The sequence below is a fragment of the Hippopotamus amphibius genome, chromosome 4 (assembly GCF_030028045.1).
Source record: "Hippopotamus amphibius kiboko isolate mHipAmp2 chromosome 4, mHipAmp2.hap2, whole genome shotgun sequence".
Lineage (NCBI taxonomy): Eukaryota > Metazoa > Chordata > Mammalia > Artiodactyla > Hippopotamidae > Hippopotamus > Hippopotamus amphibius.
The window spans coordinates 70,032,632-70,048,146 of NC_080189.1; the positions used below are offsets into that span (position 1 = coordinate 70,032,632).

At 36.5% G+C, this 15,515-nt stretch overlaps 1 protein-coding gene across 2 annotated transcripts in view; it reads left to right on the forward strand.

Moving 5' to 3' along the window:
• BZW2 (basic leucine zipper and W2 domains 2) overlaps window positions 1-15,515 on the forward strand; it is a 54,976-nt gene that overhangs the window by 12,389 nt on the left and 27,072 nt on the right. Inside the window, exons 1-3 of one of the 2 annotated variants that reach the window (XM_057730478.1) lie at window positions 1,854-1,874; window positions 4,582-4,646; window positions 13,061-13,237. In XM_057730478.1, coding sequence (XP_057586461.1) covers window positions 4,589-4,646; window positions 13,061-13,237 — 235 coding nt within the window. In that variant the 5' untranslated portion in view covers window positions 1,854-1,874; window positions 4,582-4,588. Of the gene's footprint in view, window positions 1-1,853; window positions 1,875-4,581; window positions 4,647-13,060; window positions 13,238-15,515 lie in introns of those variants that run through there. The other variant, XM_057730479.1, reaches the window with a different exon arrangement.

Consider the following 15,515-nt stretch of genomic DNA (forward strand, 5'->3'; position numbering starts at 1 on the left):
ATATTTTGGGGATAATATTGTTGCCCTATAATTTGTATTATCTTAGACTTGGAGGTCTTTTTCTTCCCATTGTCTTAAGTAATATTGACTGTACACAGAGAGTTTCACTTTGAAGTTTGGTACTTTTTCTTTTCTTTCCTGCCGTAGCCACATAGTTTTGAAATTTGGGCAAAATACTCTGCAGAGTTGCTTTGTTTGAAAAATATTAATTAAAGAATTCCGATTCTTTGAGTGTATTTTCACCTTTTTATCAAGTTTGTGTGTTGAGCCATAGGGAATGCTTTAGAACTGGGTTGCCTGACATGATAGCCACTAGGCACGTTGGCTATTTCAATTTTAATTTTAATTAATGAAAATTAAATAAAATTAAACATTTAGTTCCCCAGTCACACTAACCACATGTCGAGGGTCCGATAGCCACATGTGTCTAGTGGCTACCATACCAGACAGTGCAGGTATAGAACATTTTCACGGTCACAGTCCTGTCAGGTATACCTCTGCAGAATGCGTGTTGGCCAGCTATAACATGAGGGCCCATTCTGATCCACTGTTTGTTTTGTAAATAAAGTTTTACTGGAATACAACCATGACCAGTATTTATATATTGCCTATGGCTGCTTTCAAGCGGTAACAACAGAACTGGTAGCTGGAACAGAGGCTGTGTAGCTCACAGAACCTAAAATATTTCCTTTCTATCCTTTTATAGAAAAAGATTGACTCCACTTTAGAATATCCATATTTATAATGTCAAGGTTGTTCGAATGGCATAGTTATTTTATGTGTAGCATGCATTAGTAATACTAAACGCCTTACATGAGGCAGGTTGTCATACTTCAAAGATGAGCCAGGCCAGAATTACAGGCAAGAATAGAGTATCAGGCCAAATCTCTTGATTACTAGTTGAGAACAGGCATTCCCTAGTAGGGACAACTAGAAGGTATGTCCTTCTCTGATAAATCAGACACTTTCCAAAATGGAGAGAATTAAAGAAGAATATAAGGGAAGACAACATGCAAGGTGTCAATCTACTCAAGGTGGGTAGGGCATGTGGCAGAATTAGTCTACCATAGCCATGAGACCCTTCAGTGCTGCTGGCCTGTTGGCACACTTAGGCCCAGAGTCTGGTTGAGAGTAAGGGACGGAATATGAAAAGGGCACAAGAGCAGTTAGGAGATTAAGAAAGTGAGGTGGGGTGAAATTTACCTAATATGTTAAACCTAAAAATCTTTCAATTAAACCTTTCCATTTAGACTTCAGTAGAAATTGATTCAAAAATGTTTGTTTCGTTAATAGAGTACCTGGTTTCTAATGTTTGATCGATTGGATTGTTTTAGTATTTTTATGGTCCTCTTTTATTTTCTAAAATATCCAAGAAATTTAGTCTCTTAGATGACATGGAATACATAAATCCGTTTTGTATTGTTTTACATAGAATTTTTTTAACACTGTTTTAAACCATGGAGTTTTCCCGTTTTGGTGGGACATGAGCTGATTTTCTCTGTGAGTGTTTGGGCTACAGTTTTTATGGAAGCCCGATCATCATGATGTTAGTAGGTTTCAACCTGTAAATTGTAATGCAGTCTAATAAAAGTGAGCTTTTGACAGTGGCCTAAGAGACCTGCCTGTGTTACTCTTGCTTTGTTACCTTCCCAGGTTTAAGCTAGCACCGTTTCTTAGTCAAAGTGCCCTTGCTCTTCTTCGGCCAGGGTTTCAGTGAGTGCCTTATAAAGGCTGACCCTCACTGGAGCAGATTATAATGTAGCCCCAGAGCTAAATTTAGAGGGAAGCCAAGCCTCTGCTCCAAATAGTAACAGCTCAACGATAGAGACTTTTGGTGAACAGAATATCTTCATTTGATCTTTCAATACCAGTAGGTGAGTCTCTGTTTGTGTTTGTTTCTTTGTTTGTATTTTGATGTTGTGTATGTCAAAATCTTTGCATACTTTTTTTTAATGTTTATGTGTTCTTTTACTTTCCACGTAGAATATATTGAGATTGTATAAAAAAAGCCCACATAACTGGGTTATGAAGAAACAAACTTTTGTGTTTAGAACTAAAGAAAGTAAACGGAGCTAAAGAATTTTTAAAATACAGTAATTCTCACCTAGGTAGGCTGTGTTTGGTGGTAATTCCCCATTAGCAGGAAAATAGAAACAAGGTGTAAAGGTAGAGTTTATTAGGGAATTCTATGTGTTTGTATTCTAGACCCTAAGATAAGTCTTTTAGAGGGGGCTCCCACTTTAAAAATATTTTTTAATTCTAAAATAAAAACATCTTTGGCAAAAATGGTAACTGCTTCCTTGCATGTTCACCTACTGGAGAAGTTTCAGGCTCTATTTTTGGTTTTGTATCTCAGTACGAGACCCAAACTTTTTGACAGATATTTTTCTTTGCTAACAGAAGAAAATATTTTGTATGGTATTTGTTATGTTTTGGGAGGTATGGGAACATTAAAGAGAATATGAGCGCACACTCACGTGCACACACCCCTGTGTATATTGATTACTTGTGGCCCAATGGAAATGTTTGCTGATCTAGAGTGAATCTGTTGAAAATGCCAACAGGGAAAATTCTGAATGAAAGAGTTTTGCAGTGTATATAAATAATGCATTAGAAACTGTATTTCCAACATCTCTCAAATGAAATGAGATTTCATTGATTGAGGTTATTGCATTTGTAGCTGTTTCACTGTGCAGCTGCTGCCCTGTACACACACACAGCAATCAGTCTCTTCTCTGCACTTGGTCTCCGTGTGTCCTGCTGTTTCACCTGTCACATTGTACTGTAAATGTTTGTATTGTATCTCTGCTGGGCTCTGTATTCCTTGAGGGCTTGGAATCTGGCTTAGTCACCTTTATATCTCAAAGCAGGATATAGTAAATTCACATTATAAGATTGATAAAATTCTGTCTACTTAATAAAAGAAATTACGTTGGGGCTTTGTTACTTTATTTTCACTTAGGTTCACTTTAAAAATGGTGATTCAAGTTTTCAGTGATAAAAAGATTGCTTTCTACGTGAAAATAGAAGTTTCTCTTCTTTCATGGGGTGGGAAGAAAGTTTTGGTACATAAAATTGAATAATAATTTTTCCACATTCTTGAGAATGTTCTTAAAACTTTGAGATATAATTAAATAATTTACTGTTTAATGGTGGAAATTTTCTTGATTATTTAATGGTGTAAGTAATGGAGAAAATCTAGACATTTTCAAATCACAATCTAAAAAATTTTTGAAAGATAATTAAGTAATTTGCGTGACTTTATCTTAATTGTTTGGTCTTCATAATTTAGGCAATTTAGACATATTTTCAGATTGTAATATTTATGCCAGCAAGGTTATTCTCAGTTTGTGAAGGTCTTTTAGAGCAGGTTCTTCACTTTTTTAAAAGATAATTTGTGATATTTTTAATTATGTATTAAATCCATTAGGAGAATTAAAAATACCCAAATACTCGTTCTCTGAGGTTAAATAAATAGAAACCTTACTAATGGTTTCTTTTATCATTCTTAAATGTTCCTAAATATTACACGTACCCCCTTTTTAATCGAAAAATTATGCTTTATACTTTTATTCAGTTTGCTTTTCTCCCTTAACAATTTGCCTTGAACGTCTTTCCATATCAGTGCAACAGCTTATTTGACAATTACTTATTAAATTAAAATGCTTAGTCTCAGTATTGCTTTAGGTCCTAAAGATACAGTATTCAGCAAAACCTACGAAGTCCCTACCCACATGGATGTTACACTCTCTTGGGGGAAATAGGCCATGGCAAACAGATTCTAATAAAATGACAGGGCCTGCTGTGAGCTATGAAGAGAAATAGAGCTAGATTGGGGTGGGGGGGGGGGCCGGGGAGGAGAGGGAAAGAGGGAGGGAGGGAGAGACAAGGAGCCTTGTTTGTCAGGATGGTCTGGGAAGGTCTCTGAAAAGGAGGCATTTGTGTGAGTGCAGAGCATAAAGCCATGTGAATGGCTTCCTTGGCCCTTTGGAAGAAACAAAGTGGTTGGAGCAGTGAGTGATAGGAAGAAGTAGATGTAGGAAACATAATCAGAGAGGTAGCCAGGGCCATATGTAGTACATTTGGATATAATTTGTTTCGTAAAGCTTCGTAGTTCCATGCGATGGCTTATTATAACTTACTGAACTAAATAGGTTTATCGGTATTCAACTTCTATTTTTTTATGCATCCAACAATGTTACAACTAAATCCTTTTATATACACGCATGTATATTTGCATACTTGTGTGGGTACAACTATAGAATAAATTCCTTATAAAGGAATTGCTGGACCATGGGTTATGCACATGTAAATATTTATAGATATTCACCAAACGCTTCCCAAAAGTATTGCATAGAGTTTATCCTTTATGCCAAAGTTTATGTCTGTGGTTATTTTCCTTGTGTCTTTTGTCAACACTAGATATTATTAAACTTTAAAAGTTTTGCTAGTTCAGTAGTTACAGTTATCTCATTTTTAAAAGTATATTTAGTATGGGTGAGCTCAAACATGCTTATTAGCTGTATATTATATGAACTGCTTATTTGAAGTGTATAAGCTTTATTTTCTTTGTTTTTTCAGAAATTTTATGAATAAGCATCAGAAGCCAGTGCTAACAGGCCAGCGGTTCAAAACTCGGAAAAGGGGTAGGTTGTGTTGTGTGTGTGTGTGTGTGTGTGTGTGTGTGTGTGTATGGCGGCGGCCGGGTGGGGGGAATGTGTATTTAAAGTTCTAATCAAAATATCAAAATATAAGGTTGAAGAGTGTCAATTTTAACAATGTGACAGCCAGTTATTTTACTAGCAAAAGTGAGTTTCTTCCAGCAATAGCTCAGTGGAATTGCAGTTTGGGATATGCAAACTGTGGGGCAAATCAGAGAACAAGGAAGAGGAACTTGCTATTATAGGACAAAGAGGGGAGTTGAGAGGAGCTGTAATAACTCAAGTCCATGTGAGGAAGCTGGGAGTCCAGAGTATGGAGGCTTCTCATGGGTTGGTCTGGTACAGTCTCTGATTGGCTGGGCTGTGGTTAGAAGAGAAGTTTTCTTCTTTCTTCTGGATGGTAAAGTAGGCAACACCATTCTGTTGGAAACTAGAGAAGAAGGCATGAGTCTTTTCTGGTTTGGAGTCATTGATGATGCATGGCGGGGTGTAAGAGCTCCCCCTACAGGCTTGTCCGGACTCCAGTTTTAGCTGGGGTTTCTTAATTCCACAAAAAAAAATTAGGATCCTTGTTTTCACCTAACCTCACTAATGCCTGTCTTTTGAGCTCTGACTGTAAAATCTGAAGTTCTGTATTCAAGCCTCAGAACTGCCAGTTAGTTAGGTGTCTGATTTTGAACAAGTCATTTAACTTGTCTGAGCTTTGTGTCTTTATCTACAAAATCAGGACGGTTATTTCTGTGCAGGTTGCCTTACTCTCGTGTGAGGCTATGAAGGCAATTGATAAACTTTAATATTTTTGAAATCAGCATTTGCATTTGGTTTTTGCTTTCTTTGTCTTTTTAAGAATATGTTCATAAGCAAAGATAGTAAAACTAAGAGAAAATTAGGGAAAGAGATACTGGAGAGTTTTAACCTTTTCAGAATTTAGAAAGTCAAATTAAATTCACTGCCTTAAGTGTCTTTAAAACTCAGGATATTTTCAAGTGTCTTTTATCGTGGGAGGAGTAGTGATATAGCCAGTTTGATGATGACTGGTAAAATTTCTCTGAGTGACTTCTTTTTGTTATGTTCATCTTATTCTTTCTGTGTAAGGAATTTTTAAATCTTTTATAATGTTTAATCAGTTTTGCATAATATAGAAATCCTCTTGGTTTTAAGAGTAGTTGAGCCAAAACTTGATAGGGAAACTTTTTAAAATATGAAACATGATATGAAATTATGTTGACTGATACTGAGGACAATGACTGAAAAATATTTAAGGAAGTATCATATGTAAAGATAAAGGATGATTGAATATCTTTTTGAAGCCCTCATAGCTGATTATGAAGCAGAATGCCATGGAGTGGTTATCAAGTGCTAAATTGTTGAATTGATAACCTGTATCACGTGCCTTTGGCATTTCCAGTCAATGCCTGTAGCTGAGGTTCTCTTGCAATGCTGTGTCTATGTAAGTAACAAGCGTAGTCATGTAGAAAGAAAAGAATTCTCAATACAATAGATCATCTGAGTTAGAAGAGATTGCAAGGGTCACTAGATAGCAGTAAGGCTAAATTTAAGCGTAAATGCTGCCTGCCAGAAAGCTTCACATTCCCACTAAAAAATGAAAATTAAAAAATATTCTAAAAACCAAAAAGTATGGTTATTGTGTACAATATTTGTCTTGTCCTCTTCTTTTTTATTTTTATTTTTTGCCTCCTTGACTCATCCCCATAAGCTAACTACAAGTATAGCCTGAACCAGCTCCTTCTGTTATATTTAGTCCTCTTACACAGTGTCCCCACTACACAATGGGGACTGAAATCTGGAAGCAGATAGTACTGCAAGGTGCTGCAACCAGCGTGCATTCTTTGTGTCATTGTTGAAAAGTCTTGAAAAAAATAAATGACGTCGCTGATTTCCAAAGGACTTAATCAGAAACCTAATTACAGTTAAGGTATTGTTACGCCTAGTAATGTGATAATATTTAATGTATGCCCCACTGTGAGGTGAAGAAAGGTTTGCCACCACCTGCCCACTGAGGGAATGTGTTAATCTCAGACGTGGATCTCCAGCTCGGGCAGCTTTCGTAGTATGACGCTGATTCACGGTAGCTGAGCTCCAACGCTAAGAGAGGGCCCAAGGATGCATTGCGCAAGAGCAGGCATGATTCAACGAGTAAACTGGCACTTACAGTCAGTCTTCAGTTTTGAACTGGAAAGGTTGCCTCTAATGCTGAACTGGTTTGCATCTGATTCATTTGGTGGGCAAGATTGTGCCTGCATCTGATTGCTGCAGGAGTACTCACAGAGAGCCACCCAGAAATGTGTTATCTATCATTTGTCAGTTGATCTAGATTTATATAACTCAGGTCTGTTGGGGATTAAAACAGCAATTGAGCCATTTTGGGCCAAACTGCTGACTGGGAAAAAGAAAAAAAAATGGAGTCAACCTCATTTTCTGCTTTTCGTTATAGTGAATTGCCTCCTGATGTTTCATCGTGCTTTGGCTTTTCTTTTGCTATTATGATGGGGCTGACTTCAGATAAATGGTTGGCAGTTTTGTAGAGCAGAGGAAAAGAATCTACAGAGGATATTTCAAGGTCATTTTAATAGGCTGTTTTCTGAAGCTCTGTCTTCAGTTTGCAACTATTTCCTAGCAAAATTAATGCTCTTCCCTGCCAAGTTAGTATAAAAATGTACTTCTTTTTGCTTAACGTCATAAGTAAACATTTTGGTAGAATACATCATCTAGAACTTATCCTTTATGAAATATGCACATCTTGCTTGTAATATTTTCTCCAGAGAAATTATGTTTTCTAGTGTGACTTGGGGGAATCTGAGAGGATGAATGCTCCTCCCCTTGGGCCATTGTTATGCTTAGTGAGGTGAAATAGTTAATAATTGAACTGGCCTCCCTCTAAATTTTATGGAGAAATTGGATTAAAATTAGTGAAAATAGGAAGGAAAAAAATGACCAAACTTTGGGAATCCAGAGTGACCATGTACTCAGGTTTCTCTCTGAGGCTTTAGATCTGTTTTGGCCTTATTAAATCACTCTTAGATTTGTAGTAAGTGGTGTTCGGAACTAATGAAGTAAATCTCTAAATATATATGGAAGTAAATCTGTGTGTGTATAGTTAGAAAACCCATGATCGTTCTTATTCATTTACTGTAACTCAGTGACCTTCAGAAAGGGAGGTAGATTATGCCATTTGTCATTTAATTAACATGTTGCGAAGATGCTGTCTTAACCAGTTACCATAGTTCTTAGGGAAAGCAACGTGTCTAGATAACTTACAGGCATATTTGAGTGTCAGAAATAGGCCTGTTTCTCTATGTCGTATAAGGGTGGTTATGACTAACTCTTCAGTGTCACACTTGTGATTCACCAACACAGTATAAATGTGACACCTAGTTGTGTACTTCCTACCTCAAGGGAGGTTTGACCTGCAAAACGGAAATTCAAGGAAGCAATGGCATATTTTCATTAGGATTTTGTTGGTATTTCTGCTACACTGTCCTCACATGAAATACAAATCATGTATATTGTTGGTTGTTTCAGATGAAAAAGAACTTATGGGTAAAATATTGTCGTTTCCCCAAAATTCCATTAGTGTTCTTACCATTTTCCTGTACAGGAATTTTGTATTCCTCTAGGTGGACACTTATCTTAGCAAATGGGAGTTTTGCTTTTCATCCTGCAAGAGAATTATTAATCCTCCTAGACCATCATGACTTTTTAAGATTCCAAAGCTATACGTGATCATTTGACCTAGTGCATCATTACGCACTGTTGAAATATCTCTGGCTGTGACGCGCTGTCTTCCTCCTTTTACTTTCCCTCTTCCTTAGCAAGTCTTTCGGAAAAGTATAACTGGAGGATAAGGGCCTCTATAAAAACAAAAGTTTTAAAGTTGTCTCTTAGATTCAAAACAAAGCTGTCTGCATGAGTTTGTAGCTTAGTCTGGATTTTACATTATTGACCAACTTATATCAATGCCTCGAATTTATAATTTTCAAACCACCAAAGTCTGTTCTACCACCTGAGTCAGTGTCAAGGCGTTTTGGGTGCTGTTGTGCAGATGGCCTCAGTTGATTTTGGGAGCTGGTCACAAGACTTAATAAGCAGCTTGTGGTCTTTTTACTTCTCATGCTTTTGTATTAAAGGAGAGAGAACTTTTTCCCAAGGTTGGAGGAGAATTACCCTTTGGCTGGATCCCGAGTAGGAGATGATGTTTGCCAGTGAGTTCGTCCTGTGGGTCGCAGTTACCCACTTCTCCCACGCCCCATGATCTGTGCTTCTGGGGTGTGCATTCTCTCCCTCCCCTGCTTCACACACAACAAGACCCTAATTATGTTTTTCCTGCAGTCAACATTTGCATGTTCTTGGCTGCATAATGTTTTGCTTATGGCATCAAAAGGACTTTTATCTCTTGTTCATGACTAATAGTGTTCAAGTTAATTTACATCTGTCTTCGTGGTATCTTATGCTGCATGACTCTGACTGGTACTGGGAATGCCATTCTTCTCCGCTTCTGAGGCTATGGTATTAACCCCTTACAACACATCCCTTCTGTTAGACCATAGGTAGGCAGTCTGTACAAACCAGGCAGCAGCTGTCTGGTTTTTAAATGTAGTTTTTAATTGTATGAAAGTCATGCACGTACATGGTTTAAATAGTTCTTCTAGACATGTTATGACAGCAGCAAGTCTGTTCCCCAGTGGAACTCTTTCTACTCTTTAACTGCTTCTTTTAGTATTTGCATTCCTGTGGCCAAATAACACTCCTGGCTATTTCTTGATGTTTCTGTTGGAGGCGTTTCCAACAGATGTCTTTCTTCCTATGGGAGATAAAGATTTGGCTCTTTCACGCCCCCACCCACCTGCAAACCTCTCCTCTTTCTCTGTCCTTTCATTATATCACAGTTTTAGCTAGACTCCTGTTTAGGGTTTACATTGTTGTGACTTGGTCCGTGTTCTTCAGAGCTAAACTATTATTTGATTTATTTTTCAGAACATCGTTTTCTCTGAATTTAATGAGTTTAATAATAATCAATCTTTTATTTTTTTTGCTTAGTTTTCTGTACCTTAAAACTAGTTAATGCTACCCTTTCTCTTGTTATGTAAGTCTCTTAATATAAACAGTTTAGGAGCTCTAACAGTGATATTATATTGAAGGAATTCTGATTTTGTATCATATTGTGTCATATGATTGTACTGAAAAACTGTCTTCCACTCGGTTTGCTCTCTAGGCCACCTGTGCAGCTGTTAACTTGAAATGCTTGAAATGTCCCTTCGCTGCTATCCTGAAGAGTACTGTTGTCTGTCTCTCAGATTTTTTTTCTCTTTTTTCCTCTGATCTCATGACTTAATAAGATCATGAAATCATGAGTTATTCTCTCATTTTGGTGGAGTGTCTATTTCAATCGTTTTTAAAAAGAATATATCAGAAACACAATTTTTGAGGCCTTGAGTGTCTTAAAACATGTTTATTCTCTTCTTATGTTCAACAGTGTGACCAAACACTGGAATTCTAGTTTGAAAATTGTTTTTCCTCAAAATTTTGAAGGAATATCTTCTGGTTTCTGCTATTTCTGTTGGACAATTCATTCTGTTTCTTGATACTTTATATGTGATTTGGTTTTTTGCCCCTGAAACTTCGGAGTTGCGTTATTCCCAGTGTTCTGAAGTTTCACAGTAATGAATGAATCTTGTGGATCCACTTTCAATCCTTGTGCTGGGTCCTCAGACAGTTCTTCATTGGAAAACTCATGATCTTCAATACTGTAAAATCTCCTTGACATTTTAAAATCTTTTCCTTTCCTTTTTTTTTTAATCTTTTAATTCACTTATTATTTAGATATATGACTGGTCTGCTCTTTTTCTTATCTTTTTGCTCCTATTTTGTAGGTGGTTGACTTTTTCCTAGTTTCCAAGACTTATTCTCAGCTTTCTCTTTTAACTCTTCAATTGAGTTCTTAAGTTTTTCTATCATATTTTTCATTTCTAGGAACTCTTTTTTTCTTCATGAAATTTTTTTTATAGCATTCTCTTTTTTTTTTTTTTTTTTTTGCAGTTGCACTATCTGCTTCTCTCTCTAAAGACATTTATGATAGGATTTTTTTTTTTTTTAAGTTCTGGGTTCATCCTTTGCCCCTCTCTCCCCATATGCAGACTCAGTCTTCATAATGCAGGAAAAAGGTGAAATCCTTTGAATCGGATCTTAGACCCTTTGCCTTTAATAGTCTTTTTTTTTTTTTAAACTTTGACCTCTAGTTTGCAATCTTCACTTTTTTTCAACAGCATATGATCTTTACTTTGTTTAAGATTTTGCTCCAAACTGGTCTTCCATAAGTCTCTCTAGAGTCTGCTGAGGAGAGAAAGTTACATAATATCTGTGCTCCTAAATCCTCTGAAATACTTCAGGGCATCTACAGAATCAAAACTGTTTTCATAATAAAATACCGGGATATTATTTGCCTCTTTTACACGTTCTCTTACGAATTTACAGCAGGAGGCTACAGGTTGTGTGATATTGTAGCAAATTGCATGCAGCACGTTTGGGAATCGGGCTGTCTGCCATTAAGGCAGATATTAAAGAGATTTGCAAAAGTGTAAAACAGTGCCTCTCTTCTCACTGATATTTTTCATGTAATAAATATTTTTAATTTTATTTTTTAATTTCTATAAAGTAAGTATCCATGGATGTAACCTCCATAAACAAAAGAGCTCTTTGGAATCTTTAATACTTTGAAGGGTGTCAGGGGGTCGTGAAACCAAGAAGGGTTGAGAACATCTGCTCTGAAGCTGGATATATAAACATATAGCTCATGAGATTTATTAAACATTTAAGTACTCTGGAATAATTTATCTCGTAAAAAAAAAAATACCTCCAGGAAATAACAAGTGTTGGTGAGCATGTGGAAAAAGGAGAACCTCTGAACACTATTGATGGGAACGTAAATTGGTGCAGCCACCGTAGAAAACAGAATTAAAAATAGAGCTACATATGATTCAGCAACTCCACTTCTGGGTATTTATGGGAAGAAAATGAAAACACTAACTCAAGAAGATACATGCACCCCAGTGTTCATTGCAACATTATTTACAGTAAGCCAAGATATGGAACAACCTAAATGTCCATTACTCGGCCATAAAAAGAAGGAAATTTTGTCATTTGTGACAACATGGATGGATCTGGAGGGCATTTTGTTAAATGAAATAAGAACGATGAATTCTATGTGATCTCAGAATCTTTAAAACAAACAAACAACAACAGAAAAAACAACTCATACGTAACAGATTGATGGGTGCCGGGGGTGGGGGTGGGGGGGGGTGTTGGTTGGGTCAGGGGGTGAAGGTAGTAGTCAAAAAGTGCAAACTTCCAATTGTAGAATAAGTAATGAGGATGTAATGTATAGCATAATAACTGTAGTTAATAATACTATAATAATACTGCACAAAACAGAAACAGACTCATGGACTTAGAGAATGAACTTATGGTTACCAGAGTGGATGGGTGGAGGGAAGGTATAGTTAGGGAGTTTGGGATTGATATGTACATACTACTGTATTTAAAATGGGTAACCAACAAGGGCCTACTGTATAGCACAGGGAACTCTGCTCAATGTTATGTGGCAGCCTGGATGGGAGGGGCGTTTGGGGGAGAATGGATACATGCATATGTATGTCTGAGTCACTTTGCTGTGCATCTAAAATTATCACAACAGTGTTAATAGGCTATACTCCAATATAAAATAAAAAGTTTAAGAAAATACTGTATTGCATACTTGAAAGTTGCTAAGAAAGATCTTAAAAGTTCTCATTACAAGACAAATTTGTGAGTATGTAATGAATGTTAACTAGATTTATTATGGTGATCATTCTGCAGTACATACAAATATCAAATCATTATATTGTATACTTGAAACTAATATAATATTATGTCAATTATATCTCGATTAAAAAAATTTAAAAAGAGATACCCCTCTTTATTTCCTTCCTCCCAATCTTTATTTTGTTTGTTTATATGTTCTCCCTTATTCTTAAGTGATTCTTCCTGGATCATTTTCTTTTTCTATCCTAAATGGAAAAAAACTTTGTTTTGATTGTTATACTTCTTTTTTTATCAGATAGATAGGGTTAGTAGATTACATTGGCCTATCCTATAAGTGACACAAATGATCAATCATCAGTTTTTTTATGTATTAGTGTGGCCCTTTCAACAGAAAGAAATTCCTTGAATGAATATTTAAACAAGGGCTTTAACATGGGAAACTAGTAGAAAAACTTAATCGTCCTTCAACTTTCAAATAATCGTACTATCAAATAAAAACCAGTGAACAAAGGAAATGTGTGGTTGCATTTGGGAATATGATGTGTAAGTAAAGGAATAATTGTATACTGTATTTATTTTAGATGAAAAAGAGAAATTCGAACCCACAGTCTTCAGGGATACACTCGTCCAGGGACTTAATGAAGCTGGTGACGACCTTGAAGCTGTAGCCAAGTTTCTGGACTCTACAGGCTCAAGATTAGATTATCGTCGCTATGCAGACACACTCTTCGATATCCTGGTGGCTGGCAGTATGCTCGGTAAACCATACATTAGAGCATCTTCTTGTAGTATTATGTACTTTCAAGTCTATTGAAATATTTTCTTATGAGAGAGAATCTTTATAAGCTTACATCTATGATAGTTGATAAAAAAAAAAACACAAATGGAAGCCTCTAAAACTTTTACCTAGATTACGATTTAGAATGGTATTAACGCGGCTATGAAATGATTGTTGGTTAAGAGAGGCATAGCATTGAGGACTTTTGTTGACATACAATACAATTGGCCACTTGGCTTTAGGTAAAAGCCAATTTTCTAATTCATCCTTAATCTTTGACTATTTCTAGAGTGGACATAGGAGGAGTGATTTCTGCAGTAGAGCATAACTTTGTGTATGTCATCTAGTTCCTTCCCGTGTATTTCATTAAACCCCAGTTGCCAAAGCACCTTTCTTTGGAGTTCCATACCCCCCCCCCCTTTTTTTTGGTACAATGAGCAGTGAGATTTAACTGTCAACAAATTTAAAAAGAATTCCCAGTATCTCATTAAAATTCATTTCATCTATAGAAAATAAAATGTCTAAGAAATATACTTTAAGTCCAGTTTTAAAAAAATCCTTATAATTGTGAGTATATAGATTAAAGGATTAAAGATAGAAGTTTGGAAATTATTAAAGATAGATTAAAAAGCAAAATAAAAACTATGTCTTATAGAGCAGGGCAATCAGGGGAAAAGCTTCAGAATACTCTTGAAGTGGTATGATGTGTTGCTCTAAATGTTTGTTAGGTATCACAAACACCCATTTTTCCTTTTACAGTTATTCACAGTTAGTCCCTATGGTAACCATAAATCACTGGAAGTTGTCAGATCCCTAGGCCAGTGATTTTCAACTGCCTAGGGGACATTGACAAATGTGCAGAAGTGTTTTGGTTGCTACAAAGACTTGGAAGTGGAGCCAGATATGCCACCTACTTTGCTATGCAAAGAACATTCAGTACAAAGAAAAATTGCCCTGCCCAGCATGCCTTGAGTGCCTTTCATTGAGAAATGCTGCTTAAGCCAACCTACTTTAAGACAGGGTGTATGCATACCTTTTTAGGTAGAGCTACCCTTTAATTCTTCCTTCTGAGCTCTTATATCTATCTGTGCTGGTACATGGTCCTATTTACTTCCAGGCCCTGTTTTGATCTGAACAGCTGTTTTCCCCTGGATACCAGGTTTATTTTGTTGTTACTGTTTATGAAAGTCTCAATTTTTCACTGTAGATAATTCAAGTCCAAGTGTAAAAAGCTCTGTGTAGCATGTTCAAATCCCAATATCCAGAGATAACTATTGTTAATACTTTGGTTAATCCTTTTCTAGAAATCTCTTGACCTAAAAACATGAACTTTTGAGAATGGGATGATATTATACAAACGTGATACTCTACATGCTGTTTTGTATTTACTTTGCAGTATGTTGTTGTTGCCTTTCGTGCCCATGAGTCTTATGTTACCTTAGATGATTCTAAAAAGAATGAAAACCATAATTAATAGTGAAGTTGAACCTTTCCTGATGTGCTTATTGGCTTTTTAAATTTTCTTAATTATGATATACTTTTATCGATACACTGGTAAGTTCTCTGCAAGAATAGTCTTCGGTCGGTTTTGGTTCTTGCCAGAGTCACACATGACTTCTTCACCAGTCAATTCAAAGCACCCTTTTCAGTTCTTAGTGCCTTCCTGGATCACCGTTGATCCTTTCGTCATTCCTGAAATGTTTTCCTCTCTGGCCTTACATGAGACCATTTAGACTCCCTCCTACCTCTGAATGCCTTTTCTCACATGACGCCTAGATTTCCATACTTGTCCCCCACATATGTTTTCAGTTGTCTGTACTCTCTGGATCATTTCCAGGCTTCATTTGCCATCTCTCTAATGATCACCAAATTTATATCTGCTGCCTAGATACCATTTCACGCCACATCCATGCACCCAGAAGAGGGCAGGGCACAATGTTCCGTACGACTTATGAGCACAGGCAGTATGGCCCCAGAGGTCTACTGAGGCCAGACCTGTGATGTAAAGAAAAAGTCAGCCAGGTGCGTTTTTTTATGTAAACATTTTGTTTACTAAGGGAGTATGTAAGAATTTTCTTTATACCCACAAAAATATTTACCTTCCCGTGTTGTTCTTGAGACAACAGTTATCTTGGTTTTTTCAGTTGTACCCTTTGAAGAGTAGATACAAGAAGTACTTTACTTTTCTTCTACTTCTACTTTGAGAAAAACAGCAGGATCACCAAAATTTTTAGAAATGGCAATTAATACTTAGTCTC